Genomic DNA, 24,455 nt, shown 5'->3' on the forward strand with positions numbered 1-24,455 from the left:
CCACCATATACAATCTAAAATACAGAACGACAAGTTGTGTAATTTTTACAGGAACAGTGATGACCAAGAACTAGCAACAAATAGGAAAATATTACATAGCCAAAAAAGTGCAGATGTTGACCTTATTAATAGAGAGGATAGGAGAGCGAAGAATTGAAAGTGTGATTTATTGGTTATGAAATAATTTAGACCATACCATAAAAAATATTCCAAGACTGGTTGCAGAAATTTAAGAAGCCTGATGGTGTAAGATATCTGAAAGCGTGCAGTGCAGAGCTTTTGTTGATCACAATCTAGTTTAAAAATCATATTGATGAATTTGCTAGAATACCGTTCATGGAAAACCTTAGTCTAGAATAGATTTGCACTGTAAATGTGTTACAGGCACTCCAGAGACTCCAGAAAAGAACAGCCCCCTGAGTCGGAGGGAGAGGGCTATCGCCTCCCTCATTCTTGTTGTCTCTTAAAAATGATTTAAAACAAGAGACCCTAATTGTGTTGTGATAAAGCCAATTTATTAAAGCAAGCAAGTTTATTAAAAAAGCAAGGCAAGCAAATCTATTTTATCCAGTGGGGCACTCATGGGCATCACTCAGCTAATCTGAGGAGCAAATTGGGTGGGGGTTTGAGGCATTATATACCCTGTCTGTAGGTTTCAACATTCCTCTACTGAGTATCTTGATACAGAGTAATTCTCAAGTTCCCTTTTTACTTAGTTTCAGCCTTTCCAGAATTCATGAGAAGCACCTGGCAGTTTTATCTTGCCAAGCCTTGAGACTACTGGTTTCTCTGATTAGGGAGTAACAAATACCCCCCCCCCTTTCCTTTTCCTTTCCTTTCCCTTTTCCCCCATTCTTTTTTGCATAATTTTAGTTGGAGAGGTATTAACCACTTGCTTTCAGGCATCCTTGGGAAAGATAAGGGCTAGCAATTTATAAGCTAGCTGCAAATTGCCCACATTGTTTGGCCTTGATTTCCCTATTCCATTTGCCCTGGAATTTTCCTAGCTTCTCACTGCCCTATAACAGATGAAATGGCATTGTACTGGGACAAGGTTTCTAGAAACATTAAGGATGACCAATGAGAAAGCACCAACTGGTGTTAAGGATACTAACCATTGGCTGACTCTTCTTGGATATGTTGGTGGGTGTTGCAGGCACATTGTGAATCATGTTGGCAGAGAATGGGGTGGGGGAGGACTTACTTCAAGGTTTAAAGGTACATGAAATTTATGTAGGCATTATTGTTTATATAAGAAAGCAGAGGTAATTAGAGAAATATTTTCTGACCAGTTATTTACTATTTTGTTCCTTCGATACAATTCCCTAATGATAAGCTGGACTAGAAGAAAAGTGGAATTTTGTTGTTTTCTACTTCTTGTGAAAATTAATGCTTTTGGTATTTGCCTACCCAGCAGTTTGACATCTATAATAGAGCCTGGTGGTCAGGGAACTGTATGCCTCCTGAAGAGCAAGAATACTCATACTAAAAAATAGAACAAAACTGCATATTTGCTTTACTTAATGCCTCACGTTCCAAGACCTTCTGAAAGAACTCAACATTAAAAATGCCATTTATGCCTTAACTGGTTTGATTTGGCCTGTGGACAGAAGTGTTGTGGGTTTGATTTCTGGTTAAGGGCACATGCCTGGGTTGCAGGTTTCATCCCTGGCCCTGATGGTGTCATGCAGGAGGGCAGCCGATTGATGTGTCTCTTTTGCATCAATGTTTCTCTTTGTCCCCCCCCCCCCCCCCGCCCACTTTATCTAAAAATCAGTGGAAAAATATCTTCAGGTGAGGATTAACAACAACAAAAATGCTATTTATAAATAACCCAGCAATTCCATTTCTGGGTATTTATCTGAAGAAAACAAAAACACTAATTCAAAAAGATATGTGTACCCCTATATTCATTCTAGTAGTATTACTTTTTATGTTGTTGTCTTTCTATTTTTTATTATTTCTTTTAATCTATCTTTATTGTTGAAAGTATTACAGATGTCCCCCCTTTTAATAGCCAAGATATGGAAGCAACCTAGGTGTCTGTTGATAGGTGAATGGCTAAAGAAGATGTGAAATGTATATATATTACTCAGCAATAAAAAGAATGAAATTTTGCCATATATGTCAACATGGATGGACCTAATGGGTATTATGTTAAATGAGATAAGTCAGACAGGGAAAGACAAATACCTTATGATTTCAGTTATATGTGGAATCTAAAAAGAGCAAAACAGAAAGAGACCAATAGACATAGAGAACAAACTAATAGTTTTCCAAAGCAGAGAGGGAGGTAGTGGGATGGGTGAGAAAAAAAAAAAGAACATGGCCATGGCCGGTTTGTCTCAGCGGTTAGAGCATCGGCCTGCGGTCCGGAGAGACCCGGGTTCAGTTCCCGCTAAGGGCATGTACTTCGATTGCAGTTTGTCCCCGGCCCTGGTTGGTCGTGCGGGTGGCAGCCACTCGATGTGTCCCTTTCACGTCGATGTTTCTCTCTCTCTCTCTTCCTCTCTCTCCCTCCCACTCTGTCTGTACAAAAAATGGAAAAATGTCCTCGGGTGAGGAAAAAAAAAACAAAAAAAAACATGGCATTAGGAAAAATGATAAATTTTTTCTAGAGAGATTTGCAGAGATACTGATTAAGGTCAAAATGACTCTTAAGCTCATTTCACAAGCCCCCATGAGAGAATTAGATGTGGTAAAAAACTTTATTTTCGTGAAGTTACATTCCTCAGGTTCCAAAGTCCCCGTAAAGCTCTCTGGGCCCAGGCTTTTGTTTGCTGGGAGTTTCTTGATTACATCTTCAATTTCCATAGTTGTTATTGGTCTGTTCAAGTTTTCTATCTCTTCCTGGTTCAGTTTAGGGAGATTGTGTGATTCTAGAAATTTGTCCATTTTGCCCAGATTGTCCAATTTGTTGGCGTATAATGGTTCATAGTATTTGTAAATTATCCTTTGTATTTCTGTGGAGTCAGTTGGTACTTCTCTTTCATTTCTGATTTTGTTTATTTGGGTCCTCTCTCTTTGTTTTTTGGTGAGTCTGGCTAAGGGGCCACCAAACTTGATCTTTTCAAAGAACAAGCTCTTTGTTTCATTGATCTTTTGAATTGCTATTTTACTCTCTATGTCATTTATTCCTTCTCTGATCTTTACTATTTCTTTTCTTCTACTTGCTCTGGGTTGTTGTTTTTGTTTACACTTTAGTTCTTTAAGTTGTAGGGTTATATAGTCAATTAGGAATTTTTCTAGTTTCTTGGGATAGGCCAGTAGTGCTATGAACTTCCCTCTCAGAACTGCTTTTGCTGTGTCCCATAGATCTTGTGTTGTTGTGTGTTCATTTTCATTGGTTTCCAGGAAGTTTTTAATTTCTTCCTTGATCTCCTCAGTAAGCCATTCATTGTTTAATAACATGCTATTTAGCCTCCATGTATTTGAATGTTTTTGTGTGTTTTTATTGTAATTGATTTCTAGTTTCATGCCATTGTAATCTGAGAATATGCTTGTTATGATTGAACTTGTAGAGACTTAGTTTGTGCCCTAACATGTGGTCTGTTTTTGAGAATGTCCCATGTGTACTTGAGAGAAATGTGAATTCTGCAGTTTTGTGGTGTAATTCTCTGTAGATATCTGTTAAATCCATTTGATCTAGTGCTGCATCATTTAGAGTCTCTGTTTTCTTGTTAATTTTTTATCTAGAGGATCTATCTAGTGATATCAGTGGGGTGTTGAAGTCCCCTGCCACGATTGTATTGCTGTTGATTTCTCCTTTGAAGTCCTCCAGAAGTTTTTGAATCTATTTTGGTGCTCCTATATTGGGTGCACATATGTTTACCAAGGTTATATCCTCCTGTTGGATAGATCCTTTCAAAATTATGTAGTGGCCTTCTTTGTTACTAGTTATGGCCTTCATTTTGAAGTCTGTTTTATCAGATATGAGTATTGTTACCCCAGCTTTTTTATCCTTCCTGTTTGCTTGGAAATTTTTTTCCATCCCTTCATTTTCAACCTATGTGAGTCTCTTGTTGTGAGGTGGGTCTCTTGTAAACAACATATATATGAGTCATGCTTTCTCACCATTCAGCTACTCTGTGTCTTTTGATTGAATCATTTAATCCATTTAAATAGTTAAGGTGATAATTGATATGTACTTATTTATTGCCATTTTTGTTTATTTTGGTTATGTTTCTCTTTCTATTTCTTCTGCTTATTACAGCAGTCCTTTTAACATTTCTTGGAGTGCTGCTTTGGTGCTAATATATTCCCTTAGCCTTTTTTTGTCTTGAAGCTCTTTATTTCACCTTCTATTTTGAATGATAGCCTTGCTGGATAGGGTAGTCTTGGACTGAGATTCTTGTTTTTTATTGCCTTGATTACTTCATGCCATTGCCTTCTGGCCTGTAGTATTTCTGTTGAGAAGTTAGCTGATAATCTTACAGGGGTTTCTTTGTAGGTAACCTGTTGGTTATCTATTGCTGCTTTTGGGATTCTCTCTTTGTCTTTTATTTTTGACATTTTAATTATTATATATCTTGGTGTTTGGGTTCTTCTTACTTGGTGCTCTCTGTGCTTCTTGAACTTGTATGCCTTTTTCCTTCACCAAGTTAGGGAAGTTTTCTGTCACTATTTCTTTAAATATATTCTCTAACCCTTGCTCTTTTTCTTCTTCTTCTGGAACTCCTATGATACAGATAGTGTTATGTTTCATATTGTCCCACAGTTATCTTAAGCTGTCTTCCTATTTTTATTGTTTCGTTTTTCATCCTCACCCGAGGAGGGAGGGAGGGAGGAAGAGAAAACATCGATGTGAGAGAGACACATTGAGTGGTTGCCTCCCACAGGACCCCAACCAGGGCTGGGGACAAACTGCAACTGAAGTATGTGCCCTTAGTGGGAACTGAACCCAGGACTATCTGGTCTGTGAGCCAACACTCTAACCGCTGTGCCAAACTGGCCAGGGCTTCCTGTTTTTTAGTTGATTTTTCTTTTTGGTTCTCTGATTGGGTGATTTTTTTCTACCTGTCTTCTAATTCTTTTTGGTTCTCTGATTGGGTGATTTTTTTCTACCTGTCTTCTAATTCATGGATCTGATCCTCATCTTCCTCTACTCTGCTGGTTATTGCTTCCAATGTGTTCTTTATTTTTACTATGTCATTATTTATTTCCACTTGGTGGTTTTTCATTTCCAATTGGTTGATTTTCAAAGTTTTATATCTTTTTTTTTTTTTTTTTATCCTCACCCAAGGACATTTTTCCATATTTTATTTAGATAGAGTGGGAGGGAGGGAGGGAGAGAGAAAGGGAGGGAGGGAGGGAGGGAGGGAGGGAGAGAGAGAGAGAGAGAAACATCAATGTGAAAGGGACACATCGAGTGGTTGCCACCGGCATGACCCAAGCAGGGCCGGGACAAACTGCAACTGAGGTACATGCCCCTAGTGGGAACCAAACCCGGGTCTCTCTGGACCGCAGGCCGATGCTTTAACCGCTTAGCCAAACTGGCCAGGGCTGTTTTTATATCTTTACTCATGCTGTTGAGCTTCCTCATAATCATTACTCTGAACTCTGCCAATGATATCTTGCTTAATTCCATTTCATTCATCTTATCTTCTGTAGAGTTCTCTTGTTCTTTCATTTGGGATTTGTTTCTTTGTTTCACCATTTTGGCTGTCTCAGTGGGTTTTGGAGCCTGCCAAATTTTCCCTGTGGATGTTGGTGTTCTGCTGATTGTGGCTCCCTTTACTGGATTTGGATGAGTGTGGGAGGACCCACGTTAAACACCACTGTCAAGTCTTACTTTCCTGGGTAGATTTGCAGGCCAAGCAAAGGTTCATTTATCCTCTAGCTTTTGCCTGCAGGATATTGTTCTCAGTTACTTGATGAGGTTTGGGTTGTAGTCCTTAGTTGAATGAAAAATTCCTCAGGTGTACAGGGTAAGAGGTTTTCTAGCGGGTGGGGAAATTGCTTACTGGTTTCCTCTAGCTGTTAATTAGCTTCAATTTGCATTTTTCTGGCCTGGCCTGGCCTGGTGGCGTTAAATTCCTGACGGAGGGGGCATTGCTTCTCTCCTGGGCTCTGGGAAGCAGCTTTTTGAGTAAAATGGCGATTGTCCCACATAGGGAGTGATTCAGCATAAAACTCTCCTGAGTCAGGAAGTCCAGAGTCTCTTCACACAGTTGCAGTCCAGTCTTCCTTCCCTCTGTGGGAGCCCCAGATGAGTGGGTGTAGCTGATTTAGTGCCTTGGCCCTTCAGGGAACTGCCACTTTTCCCTATGCTTCTCCTTGCCAGACAAAGCCTCAGCTCAGGTGATCTCAGCCAAGTGTTATGTTGGTGCTTTTCAGTGTCCCGCCACTCTTTGCTATGGAGCTAGCTTGGGGTTTGAACCCCCGACTTCTTAGATGAAATTGCTGACAGCTAAAGCAGCCCTCAGCTGCTGTCTGTGGGCTCCCATTCTTCCCTCTCACACCTCTTCAGTTTCTTCCAGACTCGATTTGTTGTCCTCTTTCTGTCCCTGGTTATAACGGTTCTCTCCAATTGCTTTTCAGTTGATTTCTCATGATGATTTGTCTTTATATAGTTGTAATTCAAGTTTGGTTGTGGGAGATGGTCTGTGTAGTTTCCATTCACTCTGCTGTCATTTTTTTCCTCTCCCGCATAGGTATTCATGTAATTTGAATTAAGTTTTAGTGAATATTTTTCTTAGAAATAAGTAAACATTTTAACTTAAGTACAGGATAACATTTTAATTTTAACATGCATCAAAAACTTCATTAATGGGTATAATTGAGAAACATTTATTTGGTGTAGGATCTGATAATTACCAATTTTCTAGAAAATTTGAATGTCTTGGGAAAATACCATTGAGTGAATGGCATTATACTTAGTGTAGTTGATTTCTAGCTAGGGAAAGAAAATTGGAAAAGCAAAGAAGCTTTTTATATGCCAAGCATTCCACCTGCATTGTTATAAAAAATAATTGCTTAGCTGATCACTGAATAAATTTAATTAAGTTATCTGTGACAATGTTATATTTATACTGACATTTATTCATGATGTAATTATAAATGGGTTTAATACAGGCTATAAAATTGGCCAAAGCTCAACCTGGCAGATAATTTTTAAGTAACTTTTTAAATAATAATAATTGAATTATTTTAAAATAAAAGTTTAGTTAAAATTGTAATATATATCTATTTAGAAAATTTAGATATATAAAGGTATAAAGAAGAAAATAAAGACCAGGGATAATAGCTATTAAATCTTACACAGTTCTTCTCATAGTTTCTAAATATAGTATGTATTTATTTATAAGTAGCTATATATTTACATAGTTAAAGTCATACATACAATTTTATATTCTATTTATCATTTTATAAGTATAGTGTTATATCATTAAAGCTCTTTGCAACGATTATACTTTATTAGTGCATAATATTTTATTTTATGTTTCTTCTATAATTTACCTAATCATTCCCTTGTTAGGAATGTTTATGTTATTTATAACTTTTTTCTATTATAAATCATACTCTAATGAAAGTTCCTTGTGTTTAGCTTCTGTTTTCATTTACATTTTATTTCCTTGTGATAAATTACTAGAAGGATAATTACCCTGTCAAAGGGTATGAACAGTTTTAAGTCTCTTAATAGTGCTGAATTGTTTTCTAGAAAGGTTGAACCAATAACACTACCATCAATAACATAGGGACTGCCTCCTGCCTTGTCCTTTTATGAGTAAAAGTTAACAGAATTTGGCTATTTCCCCACCATTATGTGTAAATGTGTAAACTGTTTTGTTGATTGAGTCAAGCTTAATTTTTCTTGGTAGAATCTGTTTTTAATTACCACATTTGGAGGTTAATGGAGTGTGCCTGATCTTTTGTATTGTTGTGACTGTATGTGGGTCATGTTTGTTTCCTATGGCCCTTTCTAGTAAGCTAATTGTACTTCGGAGAAATTACCAGTCTAGTAGAGTTCACACATTACTTAGTTTCTCCTTTATACATAAGACTGAGGGAGATGGAAAGGAAAGGCTTTTTAAACAGTTAGAAAATTTATTCATTCTCACAACAAACATTTATTCAGTGTTTTACTAGTTCTAGTCAATGTGGTAGATAGACCAATAGCGGTGAAGAAAGTTTATGGTGTTCTCAGTGTGGTCTTTCAACTAGAAAAGAATCCACTGTAATCCATGACCATATAATAGGATGCCTCAGGTATCTTTTTATTTTGATTAATTAACTAATTAAATTTAATTTATAAAAATTAAAGAAAGTATACAATATGGTGTTTGATACATATATACATAGTGAAAATATCTTTACCATCAGGCTAATTAACGTACTGTCTCTCACATAATTACCACTTTTTGTTTCTTATGAGAGTATCTGAAATCTATTCTCTTAGTAAAAATTTCTGGTGTTCAATGCAGTGTTATCAATTGTAGTTCCCATGCTGTACATTAGGTCTCCAGACTTAATCCTCCTACAAACTGCAAACTTTGACCCACATCTTCCCATTCCTCCCACCTCCACATCCCTGGTAACCACCTTTCTACTCTTTGCTTCTATGTATTCAACTTTGTTGATTCCACATGTAAGTGAGATCTTAACTGGACTAGACTTGAAGTAGAAATAATATTTACCTGGCAATCAGGCTACTGGGTTCTATTATCACCTTTGGCTGTGACTGATTGGTTGCACATCTTTGGGAACACAGATAATCTGTGACTTGGTTTTCTTATACATAAAATGTGAGCTTTGTACTAAATGACCTCTATGGGCCTCTTTAGTTTTCTATTTTTTTTTATTCTGCTGAAGATTGAATATTTATATAAAAGCTGAATCCACACACTATGTAGAAGGTAGTTTGTATGTTAAGATACTATCTCAGGAATTAGTTTTGATTATTTTGGGCATAGAATTCCCATTTTTCTTATATGAGGGTCTAGATTTTCCTTGTCCAATATGGTAGCTTCTAGGCACATGTAGCAATTAAAATTAAGTAAATGAAATAAAATTAAAATTTAGTCCCTCAGGAGGGCAATAAAGTTAAGTGCATTATAAACGGGATTGAGTTAAATGCTTGTGCTATGAGGTAGGTATTATTTTCTGTATTTTATACATGAGAAACTTGAGGGCCAGAAAGGTCAATTAATGTGTTCAGGGATAATAAATAGCACCTCATTGGCTGGCTTTGGGTCATATCTACATGCATATTTCTGCTCAGTGAGGGCTTTTGCCCATTTGTTGTATTGATTCTTCTCACCATTGATCTCACTGTCTCTTCTGTACCAGCGTTAGCACATTTAATATCTACATTTGTACTGTAGTTACTTTTAGTGGCTCTATAATTTACATATATTTGTGACCAGGAAGATATCTTTATAGTTTGGAAGAACTTTTTAGAGTTAAGCTAAAACAGGGCTCAGCAAACTGTGTCTGTGAAGGACAAGATGACAAATATTTTAGGCTTGTGGGCCATACAGTCTCCATGGCAACTATTCAGCTCTGACTTTGTAGTGCAGTGGTTCTCAACTTTCCTAATGCCATGACCCTTTAATACAGTTCCTCATGTTGTGGTGACCCCCAACCATAAAATTATTTTTGTTGCTACTTCATAACTGTAATTTTGCTACTGTTATGTCTTAGGTGACCCCTGTGAAAGGGTCGTTTGATCCCCAAAGGGGTCTTGAACCACAGGTTGATAACTGCTGCTGTAGTGGAAAAGTCCCCACAGACAATATGTAAACAAGTGGGCATTGCTGGGTTCCAACAAAACTTTATTTACAAAAATAGGACATGGGCATGTTTGACCTTTGGGTCCTGAGTTAATGGTATTTCATTTCTACCATCTATGCTAATGTGTTTTATTTGATTTATTGATTCATTTATTCATGTATGCATTGATGTTGCCTGGCCGGTGTGGCTCAGTAGATTGAGCGTCCTCCCATGGACTGGGAGGTCCCTGCTGGATTTGTGGGCAGCGCACATGCCTGGGTTGTGGGCTTAATCTCCAGTAGGGGGCGTACAGGAGGCAGCTGATCTTTGTTTCTCTCCCTAAAAAATACTTTTATAAAAAATAAAAAGTAAATAAATAAAATGCATTGATGTATTAAATACATTACTCAGATAAGGAAGGTTAAGATAGATAATTAAAGAGACAGGTCTGTTTTTATTGAGAAGTACTTGAATTGCCCAGAATTTTGAACTTTGTCTGTGGATAAATGTATGAGTTTTTGCAAGTTATGAGATCTATTTGAGTCTTATTTTCTTTGTCAAATGGTAAGAATAATACTTACCTACCAGCTGTTGAAAGGATGACATGGAAGACTACCGTCAGTGCTGGTGTTGTCTGCCTGGGTCTCCTGTATTTTCCAAATGAACTAGTGCTTATTAAGAGAAACTTGACAAAGTCAAAAAGAAAGAAATTTACTTTTCAGATGGAAGTGGGAAAACTATTACAGTCATTATACTCTCTCTGTAAAAGATGATAATAGGAAAAAAAAAACCCACAATTGTTTTAGATGAGGAGAAATGATGGTGGGGGAATATATGCAGTGGCTGAGTGGATAGATAAGACATCTGAAAATGAGGACAAGAAAACGAAACTTTTCTCAACATAAGAGAGGTAGGGTGAGGAGAACAAAGAAAGGACATAGATAGGGATTCGGCTCATCTATGGGAACAGAACCTAGAGGTGGGTTTGGATGTGTGAGGAGTTAGAAACTAAGAAGGAAAGGTAAGTCAGTAATGTATGAATCAGTACATCAAAAGCACCTTCTCCAGAAGATTTCTGAACTTTGTGTAACAGCATTTACCTTTGGAAGGAAGAAATACTTTCTTGTGTCTCACCAAGTGCACTGAGCTGGGTAGCTAACAACCTAGCAGTCTGACTTTGCGCTGATGTATAAGGTGGCACACACATATTTAAAATTCATATCGACTGCAGTGACAAGCCACTGAGCACTGTAGATGGGAAGACACATTTCTGTTGAAGCTGGGCCAAAAACACTTTTTGAAACAGCTCTGATAAAATAGTTCCATAAATGAATAAATCCAAAGAGTTGCTGGATATCTTTGAAAACTCACATGACAGCAGTGTCAGACAAAGATGCTAAGTACAGCTTCTAATAAGCAGTCACACATACGCACGGTAATATAACCTGGAGGTAGATTTTCTCAGTTCCATTTCTGAACTGGGTGAACTTTGCTGTCTGGGTCCATACTACATATGCGTTTGATAGTCACTTGGAGCAATATAATTATCTCCTAATGCAGCTTAATGTCATGAAGTTATGTATTTTCTTAGTGTGATTGTAAGGCCCTTGAAGTAAAATAACCATGTAGTTATATGCTTTAAAGTAGCCCAATAGATAAAAATTCCAAATTATATAAGATGGATTTGGGTGATTTAAGTTTACAGTAAATTGTTTATGACATAGGGATATGCCATCTAAAGATTTTTATAACTGAGATTCCTGAATCAATTTAAAGCTTGCTTCTTAGTCCTGGCCGGTTGCTCAGTGGTTAGTGCTTCAATCTGCAAATCGAAGGGTCATGGGTTTAATTCACAGCTCTGGTTGGGGTCGTGCATGAGGCAATAAATTGACGTGTCTCTCTCACATTGATGTTTCTCTCTCCTTCCCTTCCACTCTATCTATTAAAAAAAAAAAAATCAGTGGAAAAGTATCCTCAGGTAAGGATTAACAAAAAACAAACAACAAAAGTCCTTCCTTCTGTGACAATGGGGAAAGCACACTGTGTTAAGTGGTCCAGAATCCTTCAATGCTGTCTTATCTCTTCCAGTACCTTAGAGTTTGGTGAGCTGTACCTGGGTCTTTGTCACTTCATCTGTGACATGAATGGCCTATCCTAGATGATGGCCTGTACTAGAGCACTGTGAAATTTGGTGCTCTTCTTATTAAATTCTAGCATTTAAAAAATTTTTTTCCCTTTATTGATTTTAGAGAGAAAGGAAGGGAGGGGAGAGAGAGAGAGAGAGAGAGAGAGAGAGAGAGAGAGAGAAACATCGATGAGAGAGAACATCAATTGACTGCCTCCTGCGTGCCCACCACTGGGGATCTGGCCCTCAACTTGGGCGTGTGCCCTGACTGGGAATTGAACTGGTGACCTCTTGGTGCATGGGTCGATGCTCAACCACTGAGACATACTGGTTGGGCGAATTCTAGGCATTTTTTTTAAAAAAAAGGTCTGGTCAATACTCTATCTTCTGGCTGCTCTGAATCCCTTCCCAAGTAATTCTGTTCCTGCCCCTGGCTTATTATGGGTGCATAGTAGAAACTTGCTCTTTATAAAACAAAAATGTAATTGATGGGATTCTACAGTAGTATGAAGTTTAAATGACATCACCAGATGTGAAGATAGAAAGGATTTGCATTTATAAAAATAATTTCAGCTGTCCATTGGTATAGTCTGTCACTTTCTGTGATATTTCCTTGTTTTTCATTTTTATTTTTAAAATCATTAAATAAAAATAACCACCACCTAAGGTGGTATATTTTATTTGAAATGTTTTTAATGTCATTTTGTAATACAGTGAAATAATGTAGAAGTCATGCTCTGTCAAAGTAAGCAGAACTTTGTCATTACGAGGGAGGACAGAAATGTGCAAGATGGCTGTTTGTCTCTTACTACTTTAGAGGTTATATGTAATCATTTGCTTTCTTTAATTAATGTGAGACCTTGCTAGGGTTCAACTAAGCTCTGTCTTTTAGATGATCTCTGTCTTAAGTTTTTTGGTTATAGAACGTAGTCAAAATAAAAAGAAGTTGTCACATTTAGAGTTTTATTCAGCACGAGTAGTTCAGAACATGACGTGACATGACAATGGAAACTTTCTTTAAACTCAAGGATCTAAATGACAGGGGAAGGACATTTAGAGATTAGGGATCTAAAAGTAACATTCAAGATTCTTTTTATTTAGAGCAATAAATATTAAGCCTCTGTTGGCAGATTTTCTTAACTGGATCTTTTGCCTGCATGGAGAAGTAGTGAGGGAAACAGAGATGTCAGTAGGACAATAGGGGAGCTTGTGGGAAACATGAAAGACACATTTACTTTCTTCAGAGTGAATCTTGTGCTTTGCATGTGTGCTCTTTCCAGAATCCGTGAAAGAAGTTTCCACAATGGTTTGTTCAACTCTTAGGAGAGTTGCCCACATGCGTGTCTACCTGGTGAGGACGGCCAGTAGTGTCTCTAGAGGCCACTGTCATTCTGCCTTGGGTTCGAGGCCTGCTGCTTCAGAGTCTGCTGGCCAAGGAGTTCCAGGTAGTGTGATGGAGCTGCTGGGTCAGTCCTACCCTCAGGATGACTACAGCAATCTCTCCCGGAAAGTCCTCTCCAGAGTTGGCAGGAATCTGCACAACCAGCAGCATCACCCTCTTTGGCTGATCAAGGAGAGGGTGAAGGAGCACTTCTATAAGCAATATGTGGGCCGCTTTAGAACTCCACTCTTCTCGGTCTACGATGACTTTTCTCCAGTAGTCACGACCTGGCAGAACTTTGACAGCCTGCTCATCCCAGCTGACCACCCCAGTCGGAAGAAGGGAGACAACTATTACCTGAATCGGACTCACATGCTCCGAGGGCACACGTCTGCGCACCAGTGGGACCTGCTGCATGCTGGGCTGGATGCCTTCCTGGTGGTGGGCGATGTTTACCGGCGTGACCAGATCGACTCCCAGCACTACCCCGTTTTCCACCAGCTGGAGGCCGTCCGGCTCTTCTCCAAGCACCAGGTGAGTCTTGAGACATTTTTCATCATTAAGGTGAGAGTAGTCTTGTTGAGGTCACTACAGTTTATCTTCATGAAACCAGAACAGTTGTTCTTCACATTTGTGAATCACCCATCCTTGATGACACCCTTTGTCTATGCTGAGCCTCAATATTTTTGGACTCACTTGTTGTGTTACTAACTACAAATATTGGTAGGCCTTTGTTTTCTCCTGTCTGCCCTCATCCTTTCAGTACTGATCTGCCTTTCTCTGGGTTTCTTCTTAAGAATAAATAGTCAAGCCCCGCCAGTGTGGCTCAATGGTTGAGCGTCAACCCATGCACCAAGAGGTCGTCGGCTTGGTTCCCGGTCAGGGCACGTGCCCAGGTTGTGGGCCAAATCCCCAGTGGGGGGCATGCAGGAGGTGGCCAGTCAATGTTCTCTCTCATCAATGTTTCTATCTCTCTCTCCCTCTCTCTTCCTCTCTCTCTAAAATCAATAAAGGGAAAAAAAAGAAAAAGGAATGAATAGTCAGTGGCTCAAAGTTTCCCTTAATCCAAGGTGGCTAAACATGCAACACTGAAACCTGTGGTAAGGTTATTCCACTTCTTTCTTAGTAGAAATTAATTGTGTGTTCATGCTGTTAGAGATTAGTGCATTCCTTACCTTATAATAGAGGGGACTGAGGATTTAGTGGGTTAGACTGTAAAGGGTGTTCTTGTTCCCAGGCTCTTTCCTTACCCTGCCCTGCTTTACATTTTTTTAACGCTTTGTAGTATTTTCTTTGTGAGATGTCTTAATTGTTGCTACTTTTGAAGTACAGTTTGCCCTCCTTTATCGTGGTTAATCAGTTCCAGACTCCACTGTGATAAATGAATTTCCGCGAAGTAGGATTCTTTATTTATATACAGTTGTCCCTCGCCACTTCGCACTTCGACTTTCACGGCTTCTCGCTAGCCGCAAAAGTCAAAGCATGAAGCGGCGAGGGATGACTGTATGTTTGGATGTATTGAGCCTTTCTGATCAGGAAATCTGATATTCTGGTCATTCTCAAGAGACCCAACTTATTACATCTGTTAGCTCATATCCTAATGCATTGTGTGCATCTCTCTCCCTCCCTTCCTTCCTTTCTTTCTTACCCCCTCCCTTTTTTGGGGCAAATTATGAAAATCCCTAATAGCTCAAGTCTATTTCCAAACAATCTGCAATACTAGTCTTTTATTCATATATTTAACCATCTCTGTTTTTATTGAGAAACAAATGGAATTAAATGAGGCACATGAAATATTTTTTTCAGCACTTCTTCCAAACATATTCATTGAAATAGGAGAAATAATTATTTTAATAAAACTTCCTCCTGCCCACACAAGCTAAATCGGTTGTTGGATTGGCAGAGGAATAGTATAGGATCCTTAGGCTAATAGTGACCATCACTTTGTTGGATTAAACATCCTGTTGTAGGAGACAGTTGTCTGCCTCAGCATGTTTAATTTTCCTGTGAAATCTCTGCTAGTACAACAGGTTACTTTTACACAAAAACATTAACCAAGCTTAATCTCAGAGCTCCTTAGATAAGCATTCTTACTGATTGGAGTAGCTGTTTTCTAAGTTAGGAATAATAACTATTAATAAGGATATGGATTTATTAGGAAATGGAAAGGAAATGAACAAAGACAGATCAAAATCTGGGAAATAAGACCAAGTGATAGAATGTCACCTATAATTAATGTGCTAGAGCAGATGTGATGCTAGTAATGTGGTGTCTAAGCCATGGCTGTGGACAGGTCCTCAGCCCAGCCTACCTCATTAAAACAATGCAAAAGGAGAGTGCTCTGATTTGTAAGCCTGCAGGCCATGCAGGCCGAGTGGAAGAGCGGGACTCACACAACCATTTTAGTGGAGGAAAAATCAAGGCTACTTGAGAAGGTGGAAAATAGGAAGAGAAGTAGAGAATGAATTCTTATCTTATACCATATTTGTTTTGGATCCAGTCTGACTTAGAGGGTAGTAGGCATGACTAATGTGATCTGATGGTACTATATATTCTTCCTTATAGTTAAAAAAATACACACTCACATATATGTATATATCTAAGGTTATATTTTAATAAAGTACTTCCATGTTCATTGTTTCATTTACTTCTCCTAATAAAAACCTTGTGAGATAGATTATTTCCACTTTAACTGTGAGGAATCTAGTTCTGGAATGTTTAATGACTTGCCCAAGGTTACTTAGCCCATTGGTGGCAGAGCTAAAACTTCATTCAGGTTATTTGAGTTCATTGCCCATTCTACTATATTCTGTTACTTTTCATGGCGCTGCTTTGTAAGCAGGACCTACTTATGGCAAGCAGTGCTTCAGCCCAAAGAATGGTGTGGGGGAGAGAGAGGTGGTATTTTTTAATTCCTGGCCTTTAATTCTAAGCCTGATCTAACATTATTAGGTAGAAATTTGGTAGACTCCATTAAGTGTATAGGCTGTAGTTAAAAAGGTACTTGCAGCATATTTAGTTTTAATTTATTTAAAACATTTAAAAATTCTGAAAATTAATGAATTAAATGTTCAGCTTAAGATGCTAAAAGCAAGCAGCATTGTTTTAAAAAAGTAGAAAGGAGATAGGTTGCATAGTTTTTAATAAATCCTAATCTGCCCTGGCCGGTTTGGCTCAGCGGTTAGAGCATCGGCCTGCGGACCGGAGAGTCCTGGGTTTGGTACCTCAGTTGCAGTTTGTCCCTGCCCCAGTTGGGGTTGTGTTGGTGGCAATCACTCAATGTGTCTTTCTCCCATCGATGTTTCTCTCTCTCTTCCTCCCTCTCTCCCTCCCGCTCTATCTGAAGATAAATGCAAAAATGTCCTCGGGTGAGGATTTGAAAAAAACAAATCCCAAATCTTACAAAACAGATACAGTGACTGGAATAGCAAAACCCCAACCATTGGCCACATCTATAAAACAACTGGGTGACAGGGTCTCCTTAAGATCATTTTTTCTTTTATTTATTTTTTATTAATTTACATTTGTTACAGATGTTTCTCTTTTTTTCCCCATTGACACCCTCCTCCCCATCCCCTCCCACCCCGTCCCCAGCTTTGTTGTCCATGTCCTTTGGTTATGTGTACATGTATATAAGGTCTGTGGTTTATCTCCCCCTACTCCCTCTTCTGAGGGTTGTCAATCTGTACCCTACTTCCACATCTCTGAGTCTACCCTGTTCCTCAAACTGTTATGTTCATTGTATTCTACAAATAATTGAGATCATGTGATATTTGTCTTTCTCTGCTTGGCTTGTTTTGCTTAGGATAATACTCTTCAGGTCCCTCTATGTCATCTCAAAGGATAAGAGATCTTTCTTTCTTACAGCTGCATAGTACTCCATTGTGTATATGTAGCACAGCTTTTTTATCCATTCGTCTACTGATGGACACTTGGTCTGTTCCCAGATCTTAGCTATTGTAAATAGTGCTGCTATAAACATAGGGGTACATATATTCTTTCTGATTGGTGTTTCAGGCTTCTTAGGGCATATTCTTAGAAGTGGGATCACTGGGTCAAATGGCAGTTCAATTTTTAATTTTTTGAGCTAACACCATATTGTTTTCCATAGTGGCTGTACCAGTCTGCATTCCCACCAGCAGTGTACTAGAGTCCCCTTTTTTTCTTATAACCTCATCTGAGGATATGGTAGAGAGAGAGAGGGAGAGAGGAGAGAGGAGAGAGAAAGAGAGAAAGAGAGGAACATCGATTGGTTGCCTCCCACTGGGGATCAAACCCACAACCTGGGTATGTGTCCTGACCAGATATCGAACCCAAGACTTTTTGGTGCGCGGGACGATGCTCCAACCAGTTGAGCCACACTGGCCAGGGCTCCATAACATCTTAACAAATAGGTGGGAGCTCACTGCTGACAGCTAGAAGATCTGTATTGTGTCAGAAACTGAGGTAGTAGAGTAAAGCAGTGGGCGTGGGAAGAGGAGAGTGTCCTTAGTCTCTCATGTAACAAACTCTGGACAGCCAAATTAGAGGCTTTGACATTAAGCACTAGTAATAAAGTGTTCACTGATGACCACTAACATCACAAAAAAGGGGCAGCCAGACTTAAGTGTCTCTGGATGGAAGAATAGAATGCTAACTGTAAAGTCTTGCCAATAAATATGGAATTCAAAATCTAGATCTAACTTCCATATTTTTAGGAAGTACAGAGGAAAAAGAAGCATGTTAGACTACACCATGGAGAAGTAATTGGCAAAATCCAGCCTGTGGGAAATTCTATAGCAATGCTATCCAGGAGATGATCTACATAATGAAATAAACAGAATAATCAAAAGAAGTAAGCACTCAGAAATGTGTAAACAATGTTTAGTGTTTAGAAATGTTTAAGCCAGAATACTAAGCCCATTACTAGTGGACTTCTTTTGTTGAATAGCTGTGAACTGACTCAGCTGTGCTCTCAGTAAGTTACACGTGCTCAGTCTGTTTAGTAGCTATGTGCAGTGGGACATTTGTCAGTTTGAGACCGAATGGAAATCTAAAGCTGTCCATTTAGCATAGATAGTTTGAGAAGCACTGCTCAACAGGATAAATGATCCAATTTCTTCAAATAAAGTGTAAGAAAAACAAAAGTATGGGCAGAATTACTCTGTGTAGACCCCATAAAAAAAAAAAACATCTTTAAAGAAAAAAAAAATTGAGATCATTGGAAATTTAACACTATTTGAATTTAAGAAGTTCTTTTTTTTTTTTTTTTAAGGTAGGATAATGGTATTATATTTTTATAAAGTTTTTAAGAGATACATATTGTACTACCTGTGGATGAAATGGTCAGATGTCTGGAGTTTTCCTCAAAATATGGGATAGGCGTTTGGGGATGAATATAAGAGGATTGGTCATGAATTATTAATTATTGAAGGTGGGTGTTGGATACATGAGAAATCATTACCTTCCTATTTTTTCATCTGTTTGAAAATTTCCTAATAAAGGGCTAAAACATTGGGATCAGTTAGTCAATTAAAAAAAATGTATGCAAATATGAACTGGTCCAGGAATATAAGAAGGTATCAAATAGCCATGAGATGATGCATGGTTTCTTGGGGAAGACAACTATTAAGATTAAAAACACAAAAACAAAAACCAGGAGGCAGGAAATATTAAGCATAAGAGCATACATTACATGTAATAGAAAATTGAAACCAATCAAATCTAGAAATAATAGCCCCTCTTCCATCAGTCTGAGATGTGAATTTTTACAAATCTGAAAGACTTGTTCATTCGTCTCTTTTCTTTCAGAGAATAGAAAAAGAGACCTGTCAAGCTCATTTTATGAGGTTAGACATGTTAATATAGAAAATAAGTAAAAGACATTTTAGAAGCTTCATCTTTATGAACATAGATTCTTTTTAAATGTACAGATATAGAATTATTAAATGAAATATTTTCAGAAATTTAATTCACTTAGTGTATTGTGCTCTACTGTGTTATTATTATACATGTATTATATTATACTGTATTAACTGATGCAGGGAGGAAAACCATGTGATTCCTAAAAAGATGTAGAAAAATAATTTGATGGCATATAATGTTTTATGTCATTAAAAATTCAGTTGATAATATTAATGCCTCATAACAAAAACTTTTAGCAAACTGGGAGTAGAAGGGATCTTCCTTAACATTACAAATTATTTTGTCAAGCACTCACAGCAAACGTCATAATTTGTGGTGAATCATTATAAACATGTCTATCAAAATTAGCAACATTTCAGGATTACTTGCTATCACTGTGTCTATTCATCATTGTGTGGGAAGTTCAAGCTTATGCAGTAAACCAGAAGAGAAATAGGTTTTTAGCATTGGAAAACATGGGATAAAGCTGCTTCACGTGTAGATGATATGAAATTGAATACAATATCCAGGTCAATTATCAGAACTAATAAGTGTTGGGTACAAAGACAATATAGATATATTTCTTAATCACAAGTGAAAACCAATTAGATAATATAATAGAATATGTCTCTTCTTCATATGAAGAAATGCTCAACATTACTAATCATCAGAGAGATACAAATTAAAACAACTATGAAGTATCACCTCACACCTGTCAGAATGGCCGCCATCAACAAATCATCAAACAAGTGCTGGCGAGGGTGTGGAGAAAGGGGGACTCTAGTACACTGCTGGTGAGAACGCAGACTGGTGCAGCCACTGTAGAAAACACTATGGTGTTACCTCAAAAAATTAAAAATTGAACTTCCATTTGACCCAGTGATCCCTTTTCTAGGAATATACCCTAAGAAGCATAAAACACCAATAAGAAAGAATATATGTACCCCCATGTTCATAGTAGCACTATTTACAATAGCTAAAATCTGTAAACAGCCCAAGTGTCTATCAGTAGATGAATGGATAAAAAAGCAGTGGTACATATACACACTGGAATACTATGCAGCTGTAAGAAAGCAAGATCTCTTATCCTTTGAGATGACATGGAGGGACCTGGAGAGTATTATGCAAAGCGAAACAAGCCAAGCAGAGAAAGACAAATATCACATGATCTCACTTATTTGTCGAATATAATGAACTAAACAAACTGCTCAACAAAATTAACCCAGAGACATAGAGGTGGGGTACAGACTAACAAGCCTCAGAGGAGGGGGGTTTGTGGGGGAAGAGATAAACCACAGAACTTACAGGCATGTACGCATAACCAATGAACATCGACAACAAAGCTGGGGTTGGGGGGGAGGGAAAGGGAGGAGGGTGTCAATGGGGGAAAAATGAGAAACATCTGTAACAAAAACAAATTAATAAATAAAAAATTTTTTAAAAAAGAAAATAGAATAAAGATTTTATTCATAGTAACAACTAATACTTTGAAGTCTAATTATTGCAGAAGATGTTCAAGATATTTACATATAAAGTTATTAGATATGGTTAAAAGACACAAAGAAGACCAAAGGGAGAGCTATATCTTATTTGTAGATTCATAGGCAGGAAAACAATATAGTGAATATGACAATTTGCCCAAAATCAATCTATAACTTCAAAATTAAGTGCAAATCTAATAAAAATGTCCACTGGATATTTTGGAGAAGTTGAAGGGCTGATTTTAAAATTCATAGGAAGGACAAGTGTATGCACAGCCAGAAAAAAATTTTAAGAGTACCAGTGTAAGGGATCATGGCTTCCCAGGCATCAATAATATAATGCTCTAGTTATTAAGATGGTTTGGTATTAGCACAAGATTAGTCAAATAGAAAACTCTGAAACAGGTATACTCATGTTTGGGAATTTATTATCCTTTTATAAAATGGAAATGATGTTAAATAAGTGGAGAGATAGTTAATGGAGTCACATGAATTGCTGAGACAATTATCTATATAGAGAAAAATTGATATCTATCTCACACCAGGAACAAACCGATGAACCTCAAAGGGAAAGGGGGAGCTGGATGAGATAAACCAAAATACTTATTGCATATATGCATAACCAATGGACACAGATAATAGTAGGGTCTAGGGGGCTAGGGAAGAGGGGGTCACTGGGGGGAAGTAAAGGGAACATCTGTAATTTTTTCAACAATGAAGATAAAATGAAAAAAGATTTTCTGTTAACAATTTGCAAAAAGAGCACTGATAAGGCTAATTATGTAAATAAAACACAAAATACATGCAAAATTCAATTTTGGATGGATTCACAATTCATTTGTGAAAAGGAAGTCTGTAAAAGTTCAAGAGATGATCTGTATCACCTTGGGGGTAGAATACAATATCTTTAAACAGAATTCCTAAACAAGAAAATTGTTAAAGTTGACTACTTTAAAGTACTTCTGCTTAATAAAAGACTTAATTAATTAGGTTAAAAGACAAGCAGCAGGCTGGGTGGAGATATTTACTTTGCACATAACTAACAGAACATTTAGAGTTGATTAAATAAAAAGTCTCAGTGTGAAAATAAGAATTCAATAAGAAAAAAGTCTGACAATACTAAGTGTTGACCAATATGTAGAGCCATGGGAATGCTCTTGGGGAGTATAAAAACTCATACCTGAAATTCCTCTCCCATGTGTATGTTCTTTCTACACGTTCTTAAGTGCTTACTATCAGCAGATAGATGAGAATGTTCATAGCACCAGTATTGTAATCAGAAAGGAGACCTGGCCCTTGGCGGGTCTGCCCAGGGCCAGCCAGTATGTGGGTTCATGACTTCATGTGGAAAAGTTTCATAACATGAATCCAGGTGAATTTTAGAAGACATTTATTAAAGCTGGGGACAATGAAACAAGAAAGGGCTGGGAAAATGAACCTAGGCTGGTCTGCTTTGGCTCACTAAGAAGTCAGAGAAAAGGGGGCCTTGGGACAGGTTCAGGGGATTTATCTGGGACGAACCGCTGCTGCCCAGTACTACCCTGGTTGCAAGCCTTGTGGGGTCCCATAGAGTTTAGGAGATGTGTGCCTGTGGGGGAAGAAGGAGGTGGAGGCGGCATGGGCGTGCTCCTGGGAAGGAGAGCATGGGAGTGACCTTCAGTTTGAGGGGTTTTAAAGGTTGGTGTTTAGGAGAGGTCTTAGGGGAGAACCTCAATACAATATTAACTTTTTGCTGATGTACCAAAATGAGTTTTAGTTTCTTAACGTTATCTGTCTTTGGGTGTGGTTGGCAAATGGCAATAATTTAATTTTTGCTCTTTGTCCCCTTGAGTAGGGGGTTTAAGCTATTCATCCTCTGGTTGGGGAGAAGTGCAATCCATTTACTTCTCTTAGGTATCCCTGGTTTAGAGAAGGTAGGATTTTCTAGATGACTGCGAACTACCTGTCTCAGTTTCCCTATTCCGCTTGTCCGGGCTTACTAGCTTGTCTCTCTGTTAGTCAAAATCTGGAACAACCTATGTTTCTACCAAGAGTAAAACAGATAAATAAATTGTGATATATTTATACAGTGGTATGTGAGTGTTGTATTTGTGAAAATGAGTAAACCACAACTGCATACATCAACCTGAGTGAATATAGAAAGGACTATTAGACTAAGAAAGAATGTTACAGAAGTTTACATTGTATGGCTGCATTTATGTGATGTTTTAAAAAAATGGGAAAAATAACCAATATATTATTTATGGGTTCATGAATATGTGGAAAAGTTAAGGAAAGCAAGGGAATAATTTAAAATTTATTTCAGTTCCTTCTGTAAGGAGCAGCAAGGCGTTTGTGATTAGGTCGGGGCGTGAAGCAAGCTGTGGAGTTTTTGGTACTGTTCTCTTTTCTGAAAATGGATGTGGGTGGTTAGCACATGTGTATGTGCTTTTATTATTCTTTAACTGTCTTTAATTCTCTGTTGTGTAATTTTTTTTAAAGAAAGAAAATGGGCAAAGAGCATTAACAGCCCATTGATAGAAGAGACATGTGATCGGACAATCAATAAAGACCAGCTTTATCAACGGAACAAGAAAATTCAAATTAAAATGACCAGATATTATTTCAAACTCCTTAGACTAGCAAAAATAAATAATCCTGACAATACCAACTATCTCAAAGAACCATGAATCTTCTAGTGGAATGTATATAGTTGCCACCACTTTGTATAGTTATTTGGTGATTTCCAAGTTTTAAAAAATCCGTATGCTCTGTGATGTGCTAAAAAAAATATTTAAGAACAGTGTACATTTGTACATTGAATTTTTTACAGCACTGAACAAAACTAGCATAACTATGTCAACACGGATGAGATTTTAATACAATGTTGAGAGAAAAATAAATTGAGTGACAATAAACAATGATATCTTTTTATAGATATTTCAAAATACACCAAACAACACATGCTGTAACGGTGTACTTGTTCATGCTCTCTCTTTCTCTCTCTTTCACTTGCTCCAGCTTTCTCTCTCTCTCTCCACACACACAAATACACACACACACATCACAATCACACATACAGTATTTTTTTGTTAGATAAGTATGTAGGTAGGTGGGGATGAAAAACACCAAAATAATGACAGTGATTACCTGTGAGGTAATCACAGGTAAAAAAGGGAAGGTGAATGGTCTCTGTGATCATCATTGTTTGCAAATGATGCAAAATGTTATGATTTTTTGGAACATAGAAGGATTTGTGAGACTAAAAATTTTGAGAACCATTGTTGTATAGCTTCAAAACTAAATTTTTACAAAACATGTTTTGAGGCACTTATTTTGTAAAGAATAGCAGATTTCATGTGTTTGACATACCCACCGGAGGGGGCCCATATAAATCATGTGTTTATTTAATGTGATTTAAAAATGTTAATTAAAATGTATGTACCTGGACCAGTGCTCAAGGAAGCTCTTTTTTCTTTTGTCCTGCTGATGCCTTGTCCTGTTTCACCAGCTGAGCTCTGAGCAGGGTCCCTAGGAATGCACTGAAGGGCTGTGTGGGAGGTGGCCCTTCTGTCCTTTATACTGTACTCCTGGCTGCAGTCTTTGTTTCCCAGTGTGTCTTCATTCCTCTTTGAAAACTTCCTTTGGGCTGGCTCTATCCAGTCTTTCTCTTACATACACACATATGCAAGCAATTCTTCCTCCTGAATTTAAGATTATTTGTGATGAGCCTTCCTTTCTTTGCTCAGAAACAAAGGGGAATGTTTATAGTAAAGATGAGTGAAGGTGTACAGAGGAGTAAGTAAGCTTTTGATGTACCATTGACCACAACACATTACTAAAATACTACTTTATCAAGATGTTTGTGTCAAGTTTATATTCCACCAAACCCTCA

The 24,455-nt window shown here is 37.8% G+C and overlaps 1 protein-coding gene across 9 annotated transcripts in view; it reads left to right on the forward strand.

Moving 5' to 3' along the window:
• The window catches only part of FARS2 (phenylalanyl-tRNA synthetase 2, mitochondrial), a 540,850-nt gene that overhangs the window by 123,613 nt on the left and 392,782 nt on the right, over window positions 1-24,455 (forward strand). For 8 of the 9 annotated variants that reach the window (XM_036257555.1, XM_036257556.1, XM_036257557.1 and 5 more), the window contains exon 4: window positions 13,117-13,751. The exons of the other annotated variant lie outside the window; for it this stretch is intronic. In XM_036257555.1, the coding sequence (XP_036113448.1) occupies window positions 13,140-13,751 (612 nt within the window). In that variant the 5' untranslated portion in view covers window positions 13,117-13,139. The remainder of the gene's footprint in view (window positions 1-13,116; window positions 13,752-24,455) is intronic. 9 annotated transcript variants of the gene reach the window in all.

Source organism: Molossus molossus, unplaced genomic scaffold, assembly GCF_014108415.1.
Source record: "Molossus molossus isolate mMolMol1 unplaced genomic scaffold, mMolMol1.p scaffold_m16_p_12, whole genome shotgun sequence".
In the NCBI taxonomy this organism is placed as follows: domain Eukaryota; kingdom Metazoa; phylum Chordata; class Mammalia; order Chiroptera; family Molossidae; genus Molossus; species Molossus molossus.